General features: G+C 47.3%; 1 gene segment (V, D, J or C); it reads left to right on the top strand.

Annotated features, from left to right (window-relative positions):
- The window catches only part of LOC114217816 (T cell receptor alpha chain constant-like), a 45,693-nt gene extending 25,612 nt beyond the window's left edge, over nt 1-20,081 (top strand). Inside the window, 4 exon segments of the C gene segment in view lie at nt 16,164-16,418; nt 17,945-17,989; nt 18,789-18,896; nt 19,552-20,081. Coding sequence covers nt 16,164-16,418; nt 17,945-17,989; nt 18,789-18,895 — 407 coding nt within the window.
- Nucleotides 20,082-20,358: the final 277 nt, after the last annotated feature.

The raw sequence follows: 20,358 nt of genomic DNA, 5'->3' as shown, positions 1-20,358 counted from the left end.
AGGGGGGATGGGCGTGTTTTTCTCTCCTACGAATAAGTCAAATAGCTATATGAAAACTTGAGTGCTTTCTAACTCATTAGGGTAAATCAGCAAAAGAGGTGACAGGACAGAATTTACTGTGAGGCATCAGACACTGTGGTACTGACTGGGAGAAACAACAAACTGGCCTTTGGGACAGGCTCCTAGCTGAAAGTAGAGCTGAGTAAGTAGTAACTACAAAATGTTTTCTGGTGACAGTGATCGGGTGAAAAGGAGATGTCATTTGCATCATTTGTGTCTTATTTATAATGAGCTATATCTAGTGCTGATGTATTAAGAATGGTGGCACCCAGAGAAATTAGTGAAAGTATTCCAAGACTATACAAGCATATTTTCTCTGGGGTGGAATTTAGCCAACCAGTAAGACTTTTCCCGAGATAGGAGGCTGGCAGAAGCTCCGTCTAACATCAGAGTTTTTAGCACTAAAAGTGAGCTAAATGGAGCCTGATCGAGGGGAAAAGCTAGAAGAGCAGAAAATTGCATGGCCATGATCTAATGAACCCTTTCTACTTCCACTGCCATTGATTCAGAGACAAACTGGAGCGGGAGAATATTCAAGGTCATTTTATCCATGCCCCAAATAAGCTATACCAAATTCACTCCCGAGATTGTATCCCTTTACACCACACGTTGTTCGCAAATTCACTCCAGAGATTGTATCCCTTTACACCACATGTTGTTCGAGAAGAGTCCATGAAGTACAGAGAAAGGAGCCCTGGGCTTCTGGTTTCAGTCTAGAGTTCTTAACTTGGCCCCAGCTGGTGGTGTGACATTGAGCAAGTTATTGCCCCTCTGTGTGCCTTAGACTCCTCCAGTGTGAGTTGAGTAGGACAAAGCATTCAAAATCTGTGGTTCTGGGACCTCACTCCCATACCACCCGAGAGTTTATATGACTCAAGGGTGCAGACTCTTATGGTTATTTCATAAACAAATTCTATAACCCTGAGAAAATAATCTTGTTAATCAGTAATCTAACTTAACATAGAAAGAATGACTACCTTCTCAGGATGTGTGGATGTGATGCTAGGTATGTGACATATGGTATTATTTATCCTCAAACAATTCTGTGGGGCAGGGGGCAGTATCCCTATTTTACAGAAGAGGAAACTGAGGCCCAGAAAAGTAATTGCCTAAGATCCCAGTGTTAATGAGTAGAAAAATCTAGATTCAAACCAGGGTCTGTCTGCCTGATCTCAAAGCCTTGCTCTTTCTACTACACTCTGTCAGAGACCCTGCACCAGGGCTCACTTAGAAATGAGAGACAATGCCAATCACAGTGAGTAAGGAAAAACACGGAATTTATCTTTTCTATTCTTAAATATTGCCATGACTTAGAGATGGAGCTTTGGGAGATCTTGATTTGAATGCCCCAGATGTCCAAAGGATTCTCTTCCCCTTTTCATGAAGAGACAAAAAGTACAAGGACTACTGGGAGCATTTACCCCCATGAAGACAGAGGAGCTGGCAGCAACCACTCCCTTGTCCTGACTCGCCCTTTGTCTCGCCATATCTTGTGTTTTTCCCAGGTAGACTAGCCACCGGTGTAGCTGATCTGCAAGTGCCTGACACAGGTGTGAGTTATAGAAAATGCAACATTAAGGGCACTTTGGGACATTGCTGGATCACAGAACTTCGGCTCTGAAAGGGAGCTTAGATATCATCTAATTCAGAGCTCTTTGTTTTTCTAATAAGGACATTAAGACTCAGAGAGGTTGGCTGAATTGTCTAACATCATAAAGGCAGTGAAAAATAGGGCTGGGACTAAAGTCTGGGGATTCCGGTGTCCGGATTTCATAGAATAGTGACCAGTGTTTGGTGAACCTGGGAGGAGGTGTGAGATATGTTCAACAAAGGAAAAAAAAACAAATGGGTTTTACTACAGAAGTATTAAAAAAAAGTGTTCCTTATTGTTAGCACCTTCCCATAGGCGCCCTGGGCCTGCTTCCCAGGCTGTGGTATAAATATGGAAGGAGAAGGAAATGGCCCATTTTGTCATAGCACAAATCACTGTGGGAAATACTGCAGGCTTCAAAATTGGGACAGGAACAAGACTATTTGTTAAAGCAAGTAAGTTCTATGAAATATCTTGATTTGGATTACGGTTGAGGAACATCTGTTTTCATTGTTTATTTGAGGGGGTGGGCATGGTTTTGTTTGCTATTTAAATGAGAAGATAAGTTAGCCATGATCGTGTTGCATTATTATCCATGAGCATCATTAATGCAAGAAGCATGTCCTGAACACTAAGTAAGTGTGGTTGGATAAAACTACCCTAGGTCCTGGCTAGAACTGAAAGTCTGTAATTATATGAATGACTTTTTTCAACCTGAAATTTCATGACCTTTTTTTCACATCATCTACTGTATATGCAATAGATTATATCTACTGTAGGATCTCCTACTATAGGAGATCCTACTAAAGCAGGATCTCCTATTGGGTTCTGCCTTATTTCTTGTCATCTTCCACTGCTCTTAAGAAAATGAAGATTAAAAGGTACAATTATATGCCTCCTCCCACTTTGGTGCATGCATACAGATGCAGGAACTATGCTCGGTAACCTGATCTCTGTATGGCATAGGAATCCCAGACCAGGCTTCAGTTACAGGGTACCATTTTGTATAGAGTTATATCAGTGTGAGCACAGGCTATGAGAACCTCATATTTGGAACTGGCACCCAACTTGTGATCAGCCCAAGTAAGTCAGATCTCCAGAAATGTGTAAACCCACCTCCAGTATTGGGTTTACATTTTTATATGTAGCATTTAGCATGGTCTGTAACAGAATATCATTACTACTACTGTTTTGTTATTATTGATCATAACAATGCTGCTAGCTCAGAATATATATTTTCTGCCATGTTATTTTTTTTTAACCTTTAAGGAGAATCAGTGTCAAGATAACAAGAGAAAAACGTGTTTCCTTTGGAATCAAGTAACTTGCTTGTTCACTCAGTTGCCCTGTCTCTGTTGAGGGTCAATACGAACCTCACAATGTTTGGGGTTTTATACTGCCTCCCTATTATCTGTCTTAGAAATGCTTGCTTGATTTTTTTCCTGCCTAAGCACTTTGATTTTGAAGCTTACGTTTACCCAGAGTGTACTTGGCTTTTAGCCTTTCCCAAAATTGGCCTCCTTGTCCCAATAATTATGCCCAGTAAAAGTCAGTTCAACTCATTAAATGATTACTGGGTATCATCAATAAGCCAGGGACCCTAGCTGGTTTTAAAAAAAAGAAGCATAAGTTATGGCCCCTGCTCTCAAGAACTTCAGGTCTCATCAGGGAAACAACACTTACATATTAAAAGTCCAATAACAATGCAGATGTGAGTGTGCTAAGATGGCTACCATACATGGTCCCGCGTACGCCCTGGGGCCTGGCAGGGACCCCGCTGGCTGCGGACAGGACAGCGGTGACAAGGGTCAGTCCACATGCCCTGACAGAGACCAAGCATGATTCCACCCGTGTATTTCTGGAAAAGGATTTATGTCTGTTATCTGCTGAGCTGTTTGACTTTCTTGAGGACAAAAAGCCCCCTTGGCAGAATCCTTGAGTGAGGTGAGGACAGAAATGGCAACGAGTGAGGCGTGAGTCACCAGGACTCTTGCTCAGCCCCCGAGAGGAAGAGGTGCCTGAGCCCCGCCGAGGCGTGGTTTAGCATATGCCCCAGCACGGCATGCAGGAAATGCTCTTGCTCATACTCCTTCTGGCAAAGGGAAAATACATTTTTGCATATGTCCCCCCAAAACTGGTACCTTCTTCTCAGGCATGGTAGCTGAGGTGAGAAAATGCTCCCCCCCCGCCAAGCCCCGGCCCGGTATCCTTAGAAATACACCCACCAGCCACTGTAGGAGGCAGGTTTTCACAAAGTTTTGTCAAGGCTTTGTTTTTCCCCAGAGAAGAAATAGCTGGAGGCTGTGTTTGCTGATGGCTGTGATTAGGAAAATGGGGGGGGGGGGGAGGGGTGCTGCCAAACCCGTTAGGTAGGCTCAGAGCGGGCGTTACAGGATCAGCCTTTCCAGGCCCTCAGCCTGTAGAGCTCCAGAGAAGGCTGTGTGTCCTCCATGAGACGGTGCACAACACCAGGACCTTTTTGTAATGCACTTACCCAGAGTGTGGCTATGGGAACAGACTCACTTTTGGGAAGGGGACCCAAGTGATGGTCATACCAAGTAAGTGAGCTGGGGCCCTCCTGTACGAGTGACTCCCTTCCAGTCACCCCCAACCACTGTGCCTATCCCCAGTGCTGGACAACTTCTGTCCGTGGCGGGGGGGGGGGGGGGGGGAGACACAATGTCAATCATCAGGGCCACACCTAAGGTTCTTAGACAGTCACTGTCCCAAACCTTTGCCTGTCCCTTGTTTCTTTTGCCCTCTGCTTCTCTTGGCATCTCCACTGACCCTGCTCCCATCCTCTGTGAAAGCCTGCCCTGCCTTTCCCTGAGGCTGGGTTTCAAACTGAACAAAGACCCACAGACAGGGAGAGCTGGAAGGGCCCTTGGGGACACCTTGCCCTTGTTGTAGGGGAATCTAGAGGCCCAGGGTCCAAGCATCTGTCCTGGGCCACGCGGGGTAAGCAGTGCAGGGGGGGGGCAAGGCCCCAGCCCCTCACTCCCACCCCTGAGCTCAGCAGAGCCGCACAGCTCTTTGCTAACGTGGTCCTCAAGCCCATGGTGCGGTAAGCTGAAGGCCAGCAGCACGTGCCAGCCAGGAGCCAAGGGCCGAGCTCCCACTTCAGTTCAGGACCTTGGCCCAGGCCATGCCTTCCAGGAGCTTAGTTTTCACATCTCTGAAGTAGGGAGCATGGCCTCTGGTTCTCCCATCTTTCAAAAATTGTATGGAAATTCTTGTGACTTTTTTCCCTCTGTCCTATGTTTTCATAAAAGCCACTCCCTGTCTGAATGAAGGTCATTAGAAATAAAGGAATCAGGGGCGCCTGGCTGGCTCAGTCAGTAGAGTACGCCAACTCTGGATCTGAGAGTCATGAATGAGTTCAAGCCCCACGTTAGGCACAGAGCTTACTTTTAAAAAAAGTGCTTTGGCCTAGCACTGGGGATCACTGGAAGGGCCTGGATCCTGCTCGGAGTCTCTCCTGGAACCAGGGAAATGCAGGCACCAAACCCCTGGGCCTCACGCAGGAAGAAGCCCAGGAGTGGGTAGCTCTAAAGAGCTTAGGAAGGGAGAAGACAGAACAGCAGTATTTCGGGAAAAGGAGGTAGACAGGCTTCATTCTGCAAGATAAAGCGTCAAACCTCCTGGGCCCTCCAGCCTCAGGGCCTTTCCGAAGCCCTTTGTATCTGACAAGAGAGTAACGGGGTCAGACCCATAGTGCTGGCGAGGCAGGCAGGGTGGTGGTAGTATTGGGAAGTTGCTCCCCACTGCCCTGCTGACAGGAGTGCGGGTGTTCTGGGTAAAGGAGGGTGAGGCACTCTCCAGCCCCCACCTCCAGCTCCCGTCAGCCCCCCACCTCAACTCCAAGGCTCAGGGGCTGCAGGAGATTTCCTGCAACGCTCAGAGCTTCCACCAGTGGTTTTCCCTGGCTTGTTCCTCCAACACCACTGGGGCAGTCAGTAGAGGGTGGTCACATAAGACAGGTTCTATCAAAGGCTTTCCTCACTGTGTGTATCAGGAGGGAACTACAGATTTACATTTGGAAGAGGGACCAGGCTTATTGTTCATCCCTGTGAGTATTATAGAAATTATCATTTCGATAAGGGAAATTTTGTAGACAGGAATAGATTATGGAAGGATATGGTAATAATGAGAGTCTGTGATGTGGTCTGCTCCGTCGTTAAGAATCCTTGGTTGTCTGGGAGTAACTTATGTTGGGTCTGATGGGTGTTGGGTCTGATGACATGGTCGAGACTCTGGTGAACAAGGGTTTTGCACGGTGCTTTCAGAAGACAAATCCTCAAGTTTTGAGAAAAAAACAATTTCCTCTTGGTTCAGTTTCGGAAGCAGAACTTTCTCCTTGGCAACTAAGGGGTCTACCCCGCCCCTCAACCCTATGGCTGAGACTCTCTCTCACACCTTCTCCTGAATCCATGAAATACCTATCCTATGTGAGAGCACCCCAGCCAGGGTGGGGGCACCCAGGGGTGCTAGAGGGGGGTATGGGGCAGGGATGGGTCTCTTTGAGCTGCAAGAAGCCTCATGTCTTGCCCTTAGTATAGAGCATTGCTGAATCATTACATTATTAGCTACTATTGACTGAATGCCTGACATGTACCAGTGACTACTCTGTCTTTCACTAAGTTCTCATTCAATGTTCAATTCCATCCTATTGTTAGGTAGCTGGCATCATGCCCACTTTACAGATAAGGAAACAGAGGCTTCCCGTAAGTAATGTGCCCAAGATCGCACAGCTAGGAATGAGAGAGTTAGAGTGGAACTCGAATCTATTTGACTTCTATTTGACTATTGTCTTCTTGTTACCCATGCCACTCACTGCTAGCGCCACCCTCCCGTACTCTGAGAAGGAAAACCCCAGACCTCGGAGGCCACTCTTTGGTCTTTGTTGTGCCCATCCTGAGCCTTCTTGCCATGGTGATCATGGCAGCCCTGAGGCAGGGCTCGGCATTAATGAAGAGATCAGTAAAGTCATTGAATTGGGTTGGCAGGATGCAGGGATGGCAGGGAGGGAAGTAGAAACCTAGAAGGACTGTTTATTGGGCATGAAGTGACATGTAAAGAGAAATTTATCATCAAAACCATGGAACAGGCTGTTTAATTTAAGATTTTATGTATTTATTTGTTTAGGGAGAGAGAAAGAGAGAGAGCAAGCAGAAGGGAGGGGAGGGGCAGAGGGAAAGGGAGAATCTCAAGCAGATTCCATGCACAGCGGGGCTCCATCCCACAACCTTGAGATCCTGACCTGAGCCGAAATCAAGAGTCAGACGTTCAGCTGACTGAGCCACCCAGGTGCCCTAGGAACAGGCTGTTTAAAAGCTCTGTTCCCAAGAGGGAATGCTGTAAACCTGTAAGGGGCCTGGGCAGCCACCCTGGGTGGCAGAGGGCAGGTATTTGTACTGGATGATACCACGGTGTGGACACGGGTGGCAGAGCACTCACCTTTGGGAGTGGAATAAGACTCCAGGTGCATCCAAGTAAGTGCCTGACCTGAGACTCTAGCCAAAGACGTGGAAAGTCCCTACTCTGCCTTCTTAGATGATGAATCTGCACTTCCTGAGCCAATTTCTCGTGTTTCTTCATGAGGCTTGAATGTTTTGAAATTTTAATTTCCAGCCACTGGCTCAATAGCGGTTTATTTTCTAATGCTAGAAATTGCCCATGGGGATTGGCCTTTTCATCATTACTGAGACAGACTCTTTTGCTGTTTCTAGATTCTTTTGAGATGAAAGGTCTTTATCAGAAAAGAAATTATGACTGATTATGCCAAAAAATATATTTTTGTTATTATCGAGTTTTCATGAAAGGTGGGAAATTAAACTTCTCAAAGACACTGGCCATTGGACACACTCTCACAAAACTCCGTATCTATTGAGAGCTATAGGAAGGGCTTAAAGCCTAAATAATGCAATAAAAACAATAAAAACTTTAGAAAATAGAACCATACAGAATTCAAAAGAGAAATGAGATAGTCCTAGTCAAAGAGAGCGGGACTACATCAAAAATGAATTAAAATATTTAGAAGTCTTTTCTACTCAACAAATATTTACTAAGCAACTATTACATTCTAAGCACTATGCTAGATGGGAGGAAAGGAGGAAGGAAGGAAGGAAGGAAGGAAGGAAGGAAGGAAGGAAGGAAGGAAGGAAGGAAGGAAGGAAGGAAGGAAGGAAAAAAGGAAAGATGGCAGACTCTCTGCCATCCAGCATCTCCCAGCTGGTAAACATGTGTATAAACATACAATTCAGCACAGCGTCACCATGTTGTAAAGGAGATCCATACAAGTTGCAATGGGAGCAGAGAGGAAGGCATGCCCAACCTCCTAGCTTAGTTGCCTGGTACTTCCATGCATCCTGCACCGCACCATAAGCTCGGTGAGACCAGGACCCTCTCTCCCTCATCCTTACACCTCCACAGCCCAGCCCAATGCCTGGCACAGACGTGTCACCAAATACGATTGTTGAAAAAATGCCTTCTGGCTAGGGGAGTCAAGGAAGGCCTAAGTGGAAGGTTAGTAACTGTTCAGAACATGTTGCTTTAGACAGTAGCAAGTATTCCCCAACAGAGAGAGTTGTCAAAGACTTCAAAACGGGAGATTACAGAATCTATCCAAAGGCACATGGGGGAGAGAAAGCCCATCTCTCTGGGGAAAACTTCCTCCATATTAACCTGTTCATTTGGGCACTTTAGCAAAGCCTCTTCCCTCCCATGTGTCTGTTCAGGCTGCATTTGGAAAGCCTGAAACCCATCATATTTTTCAAGAACCAAAGTTCAGATGCATGTAAGAACTATAATGCCTGTGATAGGAAAGCAGCACAAATGGGTTTTAACAGGAAAAAGAAAAAACGTCTGTTGATAAATATAGGAAGTCTATGTCTCCACTTGAGAGACCATCCAGGAAACTTCCCTCCATTTGTTCTAGGACCAGAATCTTCTTTGAAGTACACAGCTCCAAGGTGTGTAGGAAGGTGGGTGGAAGGAAGCCCGATAAATTCACATTTGGGAAAGGTTTTAAAGTTGCCAATGTTTCTAGAAGGTAAACCTTGCAAAGTGTTGAAGCGTTGTGATTCCTGCATGTTGATTGCATCTGTACCTGCCCTCGAGCTGTTCCGGATGGTGGCAGGAGAATTCACTCTATAGCTGACTACATGTTCAGCAATTCCCCGAATAGAATGAAGCTGTTTTGTGATAATTAGAAAGAAATAATCAGAATCAATGAGACCCCTAATCGTGTCCACAGAAGTAGGCAAGAGAACAGATTCAGAACACAAAAAACTTAAGGATTAACATTAGGCTAAAATTTGGATGGAATTTTAAATTCTTCGAACTGGGAAAAGGGACTTCCAAGGAATATATTTATATTTATATATAAACCCGCATATGTTCCACAGATCTTAATGAGTGTTTTAAGAAAAAAAGATTACAGGGCGCCTGCGTGGCTCAGTCATTAAGCGTCTGCCTTCGGCTCAGGTCATGGTCCCAGGGTCCTGGAATCGAGCCCCATGTCGGGTTCCCTGCTCCGCGGGAAGCCTGCTTCTCCCTCTCCCACTCCCCCTGCTTGTGTTCCCTCTCTCGCTGTGTCTCTCTCTGTCAAATAAATAAAATCTTAAAAAAAAAAAAAGAAAATAGATTACTAGATCAAATAAGTTTGAGAAGCTCTGGATTTCTTTACTACAGGACTTCTCGGAGCCTTTAAAATTAGCTAATATGCCTTGTCAGTATACAGTATAACAGCACTTTCCAAACTAATTTGAGCTTAGATTCCTTTTTGTAGAAAAATTTAGAAGAACTAGAGTTCTGTGAAACTCTTATCAAGAAGTACTTGTCTAAACCCCTCTCAAACTTCGGAGATTTTTCTTCCCCATATGGATGTCAACCCTAATCTTAGAAACTTCTGGAGAAAAAGATTCTGGGGCCCCGTATATAACTCACTCCTAATTCTTACAACCATCAGAGTTAAGCAGTCCTCGCTGTGCCTTTTATGTGAATATTCCGATGGCAATTTTAGCCTCTCTTTCTCTGACCTCAAGGAATCACAGAACCACTTTCTAAAAGAAGAGCCTCTCACGGGCTGCCATTCCAGGATTTAGCCCTCCCCTAGGTCTGCCGTCTATTGCCAGTGCTCTGAAGTCCCCCTCCAGATTCATTTCCCAGTTAATTCCTGGCTGTTCTTCAGACTCTTCCAATTTTCCTCCTTCACTTTCAGTGTGGAACCCAAAAGGGTGTCCACCTTCCAGGAAGGCCAGACCAGCTCAAGGCTGGCTGTGAGAGAAAGGTCTGTGGGCTAATTACACCAAAAGCTGAGGAACTGGGACTCAGTGAGCCGGATTTTTCTCTTGTGTCAGAGAAGGAATGATTTGGAGGAGTCTGTAGTACAGGGACAGGAGACGCTGCTGCCCCCAGAAGGCAGACCCTGCTCAGGTTAGAGTTCTTGTAAAGCACCCCGCTATGGTGTGTTGTCTGGTAGCTACGGTCAGCTGACCTTTGGAGCTGGGACTAGGCTGGCTGTGCACCCATGTGAGTATTGACCACGCACGTGTCCGGGGCAAAGGTAACTGTCAGCTTGTCTATGAGAGAACAGGCGATGATTTATGGCAAACTCGGGGGGAATATTAAACACTTGTTTTCCATTTCCCACAAGCTCTCTTGGTGACTTCAAATGTTCCCATTTCTCATATTAAAGACAGAAGTGCCAAGGGCCAATTGAGTAAATGAAAGCCTGAGCAGAATAATTTATGGAAACATTAAAAGAGTTCCAGATACTCAGTGCTCTCAAGCAAAGCCAATAATATCAGCCCCAGATCATCTCAACATTCAGGAAGTTAGCAACATGCTCTTGGGGGGAAGGAATGACGTAATGGCGAACCCAAATTCTCTCTTATTGCCTATTGCTGCAGGGAGAAGCAGCATTCCTTGTCTCAGCTAATGATGTGGTATGGGGACACCTGTTCCCAGATTCTTCCTCTCTGGATTTTAGTAGAGTTTTGAACCTCTCCCAGAGTAAAAATGAGCCCAACCCCTATCTGAATGGCAATTATATGATGTGACCTATCAAGGCACGGAGGCAGGATGGTGTGGGGTTCATAGCAAACTTGAGATGCTGGCAGATCTGTACAAAATTCTGGCTCTACCCTCTCTAACTAATAAAGTCTCTACTTCCTCAATAGCAAAATGCTAAGAACCACATCATAATAATATAAAACAACGCCCAGCAGATAGCAAGTAATTAATCAATGGTAGCCTTTCTAATAATAATTTCATTATTACTATTCCCTTGTGTTCATCAAGGCCTTGCTATAGTAATTAATCAATGGTAGTCTTTCTAATAATAATTTCATTATTATTATTCCCTTGTGTTCATCAAGGCCTTGCTATAAAAGGTTTACATCATAACAGGGAGAGGGAACAGCTTCCCTGGGAAATAGAAAATCTAAGAAACGAAGACTCAGGGAGACTTTTAGGATGGTGCTTTCAGAGCCTAGTGGGTTCTAGTAGATTAATGTCAGGAAGGATATTACAAAGGCCTTAGCTACAGTGGGGATACAGCAGAGTACCGTGCTAATCTTCGGAGCAGGGACCATACTGAGTGTCCAGCCAAGTAAGTAAAGTGGGGCAAGGGTCAACATTGACAATTGATTCTTCTTCGTCCAGGATGCTAAGTTGAGCCCAGGTATTTTCTTTTTTTTTTTTTTTTAAGATTTTATGTATTTATTTGAGAGAGAGAGAGAATGAGAGATAGAAAGCACGAGAGGGAAGAGGGTCAGAGGGAGAAGCAGACCCCCCGCCGAGCAGGGAGCCCGATGTGGGACTCGATCCCGGGACTCCAGGATCATGACCTGAGCCGAAGGCAGTCGCTTAACCAACTGAGCCACCCAGGCGCCCGAGCCCAGGTATTTTCTTCTGTAAGATCCCAAATGGTTCTTTCCACCCATCCCCAGAAAATTCTCCCATCCAGCACTCAATGCTTGGGAAACATCTTTAGACTGAGACTTTAGGAATCATGAGGCAAGTGATAAGCCTGTAGTCCCGGACCCTCCATGAGAAGATCCAAGATACTGCTGCCCTGAACAGAGTTGTGTGCTACTGAATTTTTGGTTTATTGAAATCACAACCTTTAACTCAGGATACTACAGCAGGATAGGGCAAAAGGAAAAGGGATGAACAACCAAATTCTCAACACAAAAGAGCAGAAGGTCTAACTCTAGAAAGTATGATTTTCTTGTCCCCTGGAGGAGATCAATACTTCTATTGAAGCAGGAGGTAGATTTAGTGAGTTTCTTGTAATGGTGTCACCTGCAGTGTGAATACCAGAGGAATTGTGGGCAAACTCATATTTGGAAAAGGAACCCAAGTGTCTATAATAGCTGGTGAGTCATCCCAGGTGGCACCATTTGCAATCCCATGGGCCAGTGAGTGTCTCTATTCCTTTCCTTGGGGATATCAGTCTTACTATGGTGAGGCTAACTGTGGGTGTTAAAATGAATTGTCTTACAGAGGCCTCTGTGAAAAGAAAACGCATCGCTATCAATTTTGAAAATCTGTGTTTCTCTAGGTCAAACACATTAAAATTTGACTTTAATCGCTCAATGGATATTTTCTAATGCCTTCTATGTGGCCATCACTCTAAAAGAGACTGACTGCAAAGAAGTCTAAGATAGATGACTGACCTATTCCTAAATTGGATAAAAACTAGCTAAAGGGACATAACTATTATAAATTTAGCAAGCTGAAAACTATTTTAGTATTAACAAATTGATGACATCAATAGGCACAATAGAGATTCAGAGGAATAGGTTTACAGCTGGAAGTTGGCCTAGACAGATAAGGTTTTATGCAATAGAAGGATTCGTTGGGCCTGAAGGATGAGTAAGAGCTGTACAGGCAAAGACTGGAGAGAAGGGGACTTTCAGGCATAAGGAACAACAAGAAAGAGGGCATGATCTTGGACGTGAACAAGGCATGTGCATTTTGGCCTAAGTAAACACATCTGATAATAAATTGGATGCAGGGAAAAGCAAATAAAATGTCTTTTTAGACAATAGAGAAAAGGAATCCTAAAGCCTTTAATAGAATACAGACAATTAGGGCCAGAGCCAGCCACTAGGAAACTGGGGATCCAATTTAGAAATGTAGACCAGATGTGAATGTGAGAGGGGACCAGCTCCTTCTGTGGACACCTCATGTCCTAGGGACCTCCCTTCTCCTTCTTCAGTGGGCTCTACAAGGTAGGTTACCCCATCCCTCAGAGGAGGAGAAACCTAAGGGTTTCTGTAATGAAGACTTTAGGGGTGGTATGAAGGTGTTGCCTCTCAGGTGCAATTTGGCAAAGGAACCAGAGTTTCCATAACTCCTGGTAAGTCCGCCCAGGCTCACTGCTTTCTGATGCTCACCACAGGCTCTGTCAGTGACCCAGAGTCAGTGTTGCTAACTAGGAACAATTCTGGGTTCCTAGTACCTAACTACAAAGCACAGATTTTGTGGGAAGGAAGCTTTCAATCACTGTTGTGCCCCTATGCATCCAAAGCACTAGAACATTCGGACATGTGCTTCTGTGGTCAGTTTTGAATTACAATGAAAGGTTAGGATCTAGCATAGCTGAACTTCTGCATTGAAAACTTGACCCAGTCTTGCTAAGGCCAACTTCTGAGATGTCATCAGTGGTAGGATGTATGTTGCTAAGATGGGACAGGATGCCTCTCCTCCCAGGGCTCTGACCGATGGATCCCTAAAGACCTCCAAATTAAAAGTGACTCATTTCTTGTCTTCAGACAAAGAGATGGTTGTGCTAGAGGTACATGGGAGCAGAAGTAAAAAGGGTTAAAAAAAATCAAGTTTAAGGATCAGTACCCAGCCTTTTTTACCAAAAAGTTCTGATAAGCAAGAATTTTGCAAATCTGATGGTGACTAGGCCATTTATTGATCCAACAATTGTTTCTTGAGCACCTGCTATACAGCAGACACTAGGTGAGCTTAATTTTTTCTCTCAAGTCCTTTATGTGCCCTAGATGAGGAGACCTTCACCTGAAAACTCTTCATGTTGGCAAGCATGTGAAGCTCTATTCATCTAGGGCACATAACGGACTTGAGAGAAAAAATTCAAGCTCTCCAGATCATGGCAGTCCCTGAATTTCATGCCAGGAAATTTGGGCATTATTCTATGGGCACTAGGGAGTCCCTGAATTATTCTGAACAAAAAGTGGTACAATCAGCTCTAGGTTTTAGACAAGTACTTTGGAGGATGAGCTCGAAAAAGAGAATGGGGGGACAGCAGGGGCGGGGAGGGGAGCAAGAGAGGAAATCAGAGGTAAGGAAGCTGGACAGGAGAAACAACAGCAAAAATGCAGATAGGGAAGCTCAAAATGCATGAAGTCTTGGTAAAAACAAGACTTGAGAGCAGCAAAAATCACCTCGAGTCTTCTGACTTCGGTGGTTGTTATTTCATGTAGATCTCTCACTAGTGAAGTTGAGCAAAAATTGGCCCTTCCCTGATGGAGTCACCCCCCCACCTCACAGACTTAAAGATGGTTTTTAAGGCCCACAATCAGCCCTTTCCTCAAAAATCTCATGTTCTGTGGCATAGCTCTCTCCAGACCAATGCTATCCAATAGAACTTTCTGGGACAATGAAAGTGTTCTCTCAACCTGCACTGCCCAATATGGCGGCTATGATGCTCTTAAAATGAAGTTTTAATTTTTAATTGAATTTTAATTTGATTTCATTTTGGTTAGTTTTCATTTAAATAGCCACAGGTAGCTAAAGACTATCATATTGGACAGCATGGTCTAGACCTTCTTCAGCCTGACACTTATTGGCTCTAGGACTTGAGTGAGTGTTTAACCAGGACTCAGAGTTGGACATCAGGCCCCCACCACAACCCCTTTTCCCCTCTAAGCCCAAACTGCACTGGTGGCACCTTATCCTCTGCCTTCTCCTCAAGGCCACATTCCCTCACCACTTTCATACCCTTCCACAACCCCCTTCCCAGTCCACCCGTGACTCCCACTGAGGACTAACAAATCCATTGGGGTATGCTGGTGGCACATAATGGCTTCCCGTCTCTCCTTTCCCTGTAAAAGACTTATGCCCTAGGGCCTTAACCCACAGTGATATCAGACCCCCACCCCCAGCCCCAGATATGGGGACATTGGAAAGGAACAGGCAGAATCCCTCGTGGCCAGAGCTTTGGATGTCCCTCACATGGGACCATGGACCCACCCAGGTTGTGCTCCAGGGACAGCCCCACACTCTTGACTTGATACCCTTGGGATGCCTTGACTCAGCAACCCAAGGCCATGCCAAAGGCTGATGTCCCTGGTTTCAGGTCCAGCTGGAAGTCTGCATTGCCAAGGCCACCCTGGCTGGCCTCACAAGTGGGGTACACCCCTGGTCTGAGAAACCTTGCGTGCAGGGTGGGGAGCTGTGGGAGCAGAGAACCACAGGGGCAGGAAACTCTAGTCCCAACCCTGCTGTAAACTCTCTGGGTGGCCCCAATGTGTTAACCCTCCCAGCAAACCTCTGTTTCCTCTTCTAAAGGCAGGAGGTCTGAAAGAATAAACAATGAGAGTTACATTAAAAACACAAAATCCTACATAAATACTGAAGAATGATTCTCAGCACTAAGGAAAAGCCTCCAGCAGCCCCTGCTTCCTGGGGGTGAAGAGTAGAAACGGACTGTGTATAACTCAGTAGCACATTATCATGGCAATATCCTGGTATTATCAAGAGCTGCAATTGCTTTCATTTGTTCAGTACTGTTAAACATAATTTTATAGAGAGAAACTCCTCCTTTGATTTTTCAGAATAGCTTGGTTAGGAAGGTGGAGGAGGCAATATCTCCATTTTACAGATGAAATTCCTGACCCTTAGGGAGCTGATGTGACTTGTTCAAGGCCTTGTATCTAGTGAATGGTAAAGCCAGGACTGGGATGCGGGTGTTCTGATTTATTGTCTAAAACTTTTATCAATGAGAAATCTCCTGGTGATGTGACCAATCTTCCGTCTTAATACCGGCCAATAATAAACCTCCAATTCCTGTCCATACCCACCCTAATTTGGGGGAGGCCACCCCTGATTCCAAGACATCTGGTTTGCTTTGCTGGGCCTCTATTCTAGGCTTGCTTTGTCCTGCCAGAGCAATGTTGTTGCTTACTAGTCCCGCTGTGCTTTTGAAGAAGTTCCTATTAAGTAAAAGAATGAACAGTATCATTATGTAGCCCTGCATTTCTGGTTTCCTTGAATGGCAGGCAGGGCTAGGCAGAGAGCCTTCCCTGAGAGCCTGGCCTCTTGGCCAGGACTCGTGGCTTATGCCTGGCCCTGACTCCCAGTCCACTTAGAGCAACTGGTTTCCAGAATGTTCTTTCCCACCTAAAGCCTGCGAATGTGACTTGCCAGCCCCACAGAGCCCTGCTCTTGCCCATCACTGGCGTCTGGACTCAGGCCTGGGTTGGGGCAAGGAGGGAAATGAGCATCTCCTAACCTGGGTTCTTTTGGCCCACAGATGTCAAGGAGCCTGACCCCGCTGTGTACCAGCTGGGAGGCTCTAAGTCCAATCAGATCTCAGTCTGCCTGTTCACCGACTTTGATTCTGAAACCAATGTGCAAGAACCGCAGGGGCCTGCGGTGATCAGCTTGAACAGTACAGTGCTGGACATGAAGGTGATGAATTCCAAGAGCAACGCGGCCCTGGCCTGGGGCAACAGCACCGATTTTAAATGCAATGGTACCTTCAACGAGAAATTTTTCTCCAGCTCCGGTGAGTGCAGCCTCGGTGCCTGTGCAAGCCAAGTCTCCCCACTCGGAAACACCCGGTTCCCCCTGGAGCTCAGGTGGATGGCATCTAAAAGCTGTTCTGATGGGTGGTCTCGGCCTCATCCACTGTCAGCAAAGTCCCTCTGCTCTCATTACTGAGCACCAGTGCTCTCCATCCTGGCGGGTCGCAGAATGTCTTAGGCAAAGAGCAGAGGGGGAGAAGGTGGCGGGAAGGGCACTGGCTTCTCACCCGCCCTGAGTTCCGCCTCCCTGCCTCTGCTCAAGCTGTTTGCCCCTCACTTCTCCGCCAGGCCCCCATCTAATGCCTTTCTCCGAGATACCTCCCCTTGGTTCTGCCTCTCTGCCAAAGATCCAACCTTACGTAGTCGCTCATTCATTCAGCAAACACTGATTGTGCATATACCACGTGCCAGGTGCTGGAGTGGAGGAGTAAATAAGTCAGATGAGGGGTCTGCCCTGAGCAAGCTCCACTGTAGCTGGGGGAGGCCGTGCATCAGCAAGCAGAAATCTAGAGAACGTCAGACTGTAACATGGGCTTTCACTTGGGGGTGGAGGAAACAGCCAACTTAGGGACAGAGAGTCCAGGAAGGGCTCTCTGGGAAATGCTAGGTGAGATGAGAGTTAAAGGATGAGCAGGGAGCAGCCAGGCCAAGGGTAGGGGGGGAGCCTGGGGAGGCCTGACACAGCGGCACGGCGAGAAGGGCAAGAGTAGCGGGACAGGAGATGGACGAGGCGGGAAGGGCCACATCACGGGGCCTCCTAGGGCGTGACAGGGCAGCCACTCTCCTAAGTCCAATGAGAAGCTATTGATTGGTTTTTAAGTAGGAGAATGACATCCACTTTACCTTTTTCAAAGAGCACTCCGACTGCTGAGTGGAAAATGGATTGTAGGGGCCAAGCAGAAAGGCCAACCGTTGTGGCAGACAGATGATGGCGGCCCGCACAGCGGGGAGCAGGGCAGTTGAGTGGCCAGCACGATTTCAGATTCAAAGGGAGAACCGTGCAGGGGGTGCGAAGGAAAGAGGAGATCAGGGAAGGCGGCTGGACTTTCTGCCCCCGCCGCTGAGTCAATGACAGCGCCATTGACTGAGCTGATGACAACAAAGGAACAAATTTGGAGTGCAGGGATGGAGACTCTGTGGGACACAGGAAAGCATCCACACCCCTCATGGCACTTGTCACTGTGTGGTGGCTTACTGCCTCTTTCAGACTCCAGACTGGAACCTACCAAAGGGCAAGCTGTGTGTCTGATGGTTCCTTGTGGCCATGTGTTGGGTGACAGGTACTTTGCACAGCCAGTGTTCATGAAGTGAATGGAGTGGTCCCTGGAAGCCAGGGCCAGTGGCTTTCCCAGCAGGGGTCCACAGGTGACAAGTCCCCTCCAGACCTCTCAAGGAGAGAGCACGGAAAGCCTGTAGACAGAGGCTCATCTGCCCAAATCCTAGGAGGTCTGACGTGGGAGAGTCAACACACTCAACACTATGAAAATGTCTTTGTTTCTCCTTTTAGACTTTTCCTGTGATGCCACTTTGATAGCGAAAAACTTTGAAACCGGTAAGAGAGGGATCTATCCCAGCTTCGAGATGTACCCACAATCACCCTGACTAGATAGGAGAGGGGGGAAGGGATATGTGGATCTGGAATGAAGTTAGGAAGAACGGGAACATTCTTGAATCAACCAGGTTCCTCTCAACATCTCTAATGTTCTTTCTCCCTCTAAGGACTTTCAGGATGAGTCTCTAGTTTCCCTAGACCCCATGACTCACTCCTAGGGCTCTGGAGAACCAGAGTTTCTCTGTAACCCAGCTGTGATATTTCCGACTGGCTTATGCAGAGCCCTGAACTCACCAGCTCCTCCCAAGGGCATGTTCCCTCTGTAGCAGTAGCTGGGGTCCTGCCTTCTTTCAAGAAAAGCAGCAGAATCCATGTAGGCGGGGGTCTTGTCTCTCAGGATCCCCACCACTCCCGGCCCCCAGCCCTGGGCCCCGCCCATTTCCATCTGAGCTGTTTTCACTGAATTGTCCCTCTTGGGGTCCAGGCACCAGCTTCTCACTCAGAGACTCAGACCCAAGGGATTACAATGAGTTCTGAGCCCTGCCCCATCCCCACTCCTGAGGGATGCAGCCTAAAATAAGGACTGAGTGCCGCTGGTGTTTTCCTTTGAAATGGAATACTGTTGACCCTGGAGGAATATACAAATCTGCTTAGGAAGTGATATGCACCCCAGCTCAAAGGGAGAGGTGGGCCAAGAGCTAAAGCCCACCCCCCAGCCACCTTTTGGGGAAAACCATGGGTGGGTCACATGGGCTGTGCAGACCTCCGGGGTACATGCGATAACCTCTTGGTTTTGCAGATATGAACCTAAACTTCCACAACCTGATAGTGATCGGGCTGCGCATCCTCCTCCTGAAAGTGGCCGGGTTTAACCTGTTCATGACGCTGCGGCTGTGGTCCCACTGAGGTGAGCAGGCGGCTCAGGTGGGAGTGCGGGCTGCAAGGGTCTCAAGGTGGGTCCCCAAGCTCTTGCTTTTAGGTCCTAAAGCGGGGCCCACCAAACTCCTCCACTTTTTCTGGCTAGGGGTTTGTATTGTTAATAACAGTGGCCTAGAACATTGGTAGGACTCCTCAGGGGACAAGAGGCACCTCAGTTGAGCCATGTTCCCCCTGCGAATTAGGAGGAACAGCTGTTACCCTCCTCGTTTTGGAAAGAAAGACGCTGAGGCCAAGTCACAGCAAGGGCCACCCACACAGGAATGGAAACATAAGAGAAACTCAGGACCCAGACTCACTTAGGCCCATGCCTTCCGTTGTACCCTGTTCACTGCAAAACCTAGAGGGACCCCTACTTCCTTTCCTCACGTCCTCTGCCCCCAGTATGACATGAAGATATCATGCTCCTATTGTGCCCTAATCCCAGCTGGCGTCTCCATACCCTTCTCTGCCCGTGTCCCTGGTCATCCTACTGACGGGTGCGTCCTGCCCCACCGCCATCCACAAGAACTCCAGTGTCCCTTTGCTCCTAGATCTCTACAAATAGAGGCATCTCCATCCACGTCCCTAACTGTCCTGACTGCCTCCTCGGTATCCAGCCTAACCACTGTTCTCCCTCATCCCAGGTCACCAAGACCGTGAGAGAGCCCGGCACCCCCTCGCTCCCGACTCCCCACCCTACCTGCCTCCCCAGAGAGGCAGACCCTCTGCCCCCGTGGACAAGAAGGCTCCCTCCGCTTCTCTGGCCCCACTGGCAACAGCCATCAACTGGATCCCACCAGATAGTCATGATCAAGATGCTGAAGAGCTGCCGAACACTGCCTCCGCCCCCTCGGTTCCCTCCCTGCTGCCTGTCACGGGCCGGACACTCCGGCGAAGGCAGGGGGCTGCTACGGAGAGACACCCTGCCCCTACCCTGAGACCAACTCTTCCGTCCCCGGGGTGAGGGATCCCCGGCGGGTCCTCTTGGCCTCTGCCTCCTGGAGAACATTGTGAGGAGTTTGTATTTTTTAAATAATGTTCATCAGGAAATATGTATCACCCTTTTTCCCCAAGATGTGGGGGAAAGTATTATGGAGGCCCTGCTGTGCTGTGTGTCTGAGCCACGTTGTATATTCTGCTGCCCGTGGCTTCATTAAAGGCAATTTGAAAGAGCCGGGACGGTGCTCCTGTTTGACTGGGTTTGGTCAGGGTCACATTCAGCTTGCTATTGATCCCTGGCTGGGCAGAAAGAAACCAAGGCTTTTGTCCTGATGTCGCTCGGGGAGCCTAACTCAATAAGCTGCTGAAGTCAACCTCTTCCTGGAACGACCTCTTAAACAAATTCCACTTAGAAGGCTGTGCTGGGGGCCAGGCAAACCCACTTAAGAGGTAAGGTCCCTGCTCTTCCGTTTTCCTGCCACACCACTGGGCCACCCGTAGCAGGAGGCCCA

Source organism: Eumetopias jubatus, unplaced genomic scaffold, assembly GCF_037043125.1.
Source record: "Eumetopias jubatus isolate StellerSeaLion01/CBP00866 unplaced genomic scaffold, mEumJub1_p1.0 scaffold_7, whole genome shotgun sequence".
Lineage (NCBI taxonomy): Eukaryota > Metazoa > Chordata > Mammalia > Carnivora > Otariidae > Eumetopias > Eumetopias jubatus.
The sequence above is the reverse complement of the archived record's forward strand: the minus strand, read 5'-3'. Positions and strand labels throughout refer to the sequence as shown.